This window comes from Apaloderma vittatum, unplaced genomic scaffold (assembly GCF_000703405.1).
Source record: "Apaloderma vittatum isolate BGI_N311 unplaced genomic scaffold, ASM70340v1 scaffold1423, whole genome shotgun sequence".
NCBI lineage: Eukaryota > Metazoa > Chordata > Aves > Trogoniformes > Trogonidae > Apaloderma > Apaloderma vittatum.
Genome location: NW_009707298.1, coordinates 14688 through 14953, shown reverse-complemented (window position 1 = coordinate 14953; position 266 = coordinate 14688). Strand labels below are relative to the sequence as shown.

The 266-nt window shown below is 58.6% G+C and overlaps 1 protein-coding gene across 1 annotated transcript in view; it reads right to left on the bottom strand.

The window, feature by feature from the left end:
- LOC104271446 (activating molecule in BECN1-regulated autophagy protein 1-like) overlaps positions 1-266 on the bottom strand; it is a 96930-nt gene that overhangs the window by 92141 nt on the left and 4523 nt on the right. Inside the window, 1 exon segment of the mRNA XM_009866113.1 lies at positions 3-266. Coding sequence (XP_009864415.1) covers positions 3-266 — 264 coding nt within the window.

Sequence of the window (266 nt, the reverse complement as noted above, 5' to 3'; positions counted from 1 at the left end):
TCCTGGTTAAAGACCACTCCCACGGTCCTCTCCTCCTGTGGGGTGGAAGAGCTGCCCAGCTGCAGCCTGCTAGAGGCAGGAGCTCTGCCCTCGGTTCTCTCTGCAGGCTGCACCTGGCTGGTATTTGGAGGCACACCCTCAAATGTGCTTTGGACCTGCCCCGGTGTGTAGCTAGGCGTGCTTCTTTCCCAGCGCAGTGTGTCATTGTTAAAGGTCAGCAGGTTATGACAAGCGCGACAGGGGTTCCGGTGACCCCGGGACAAATT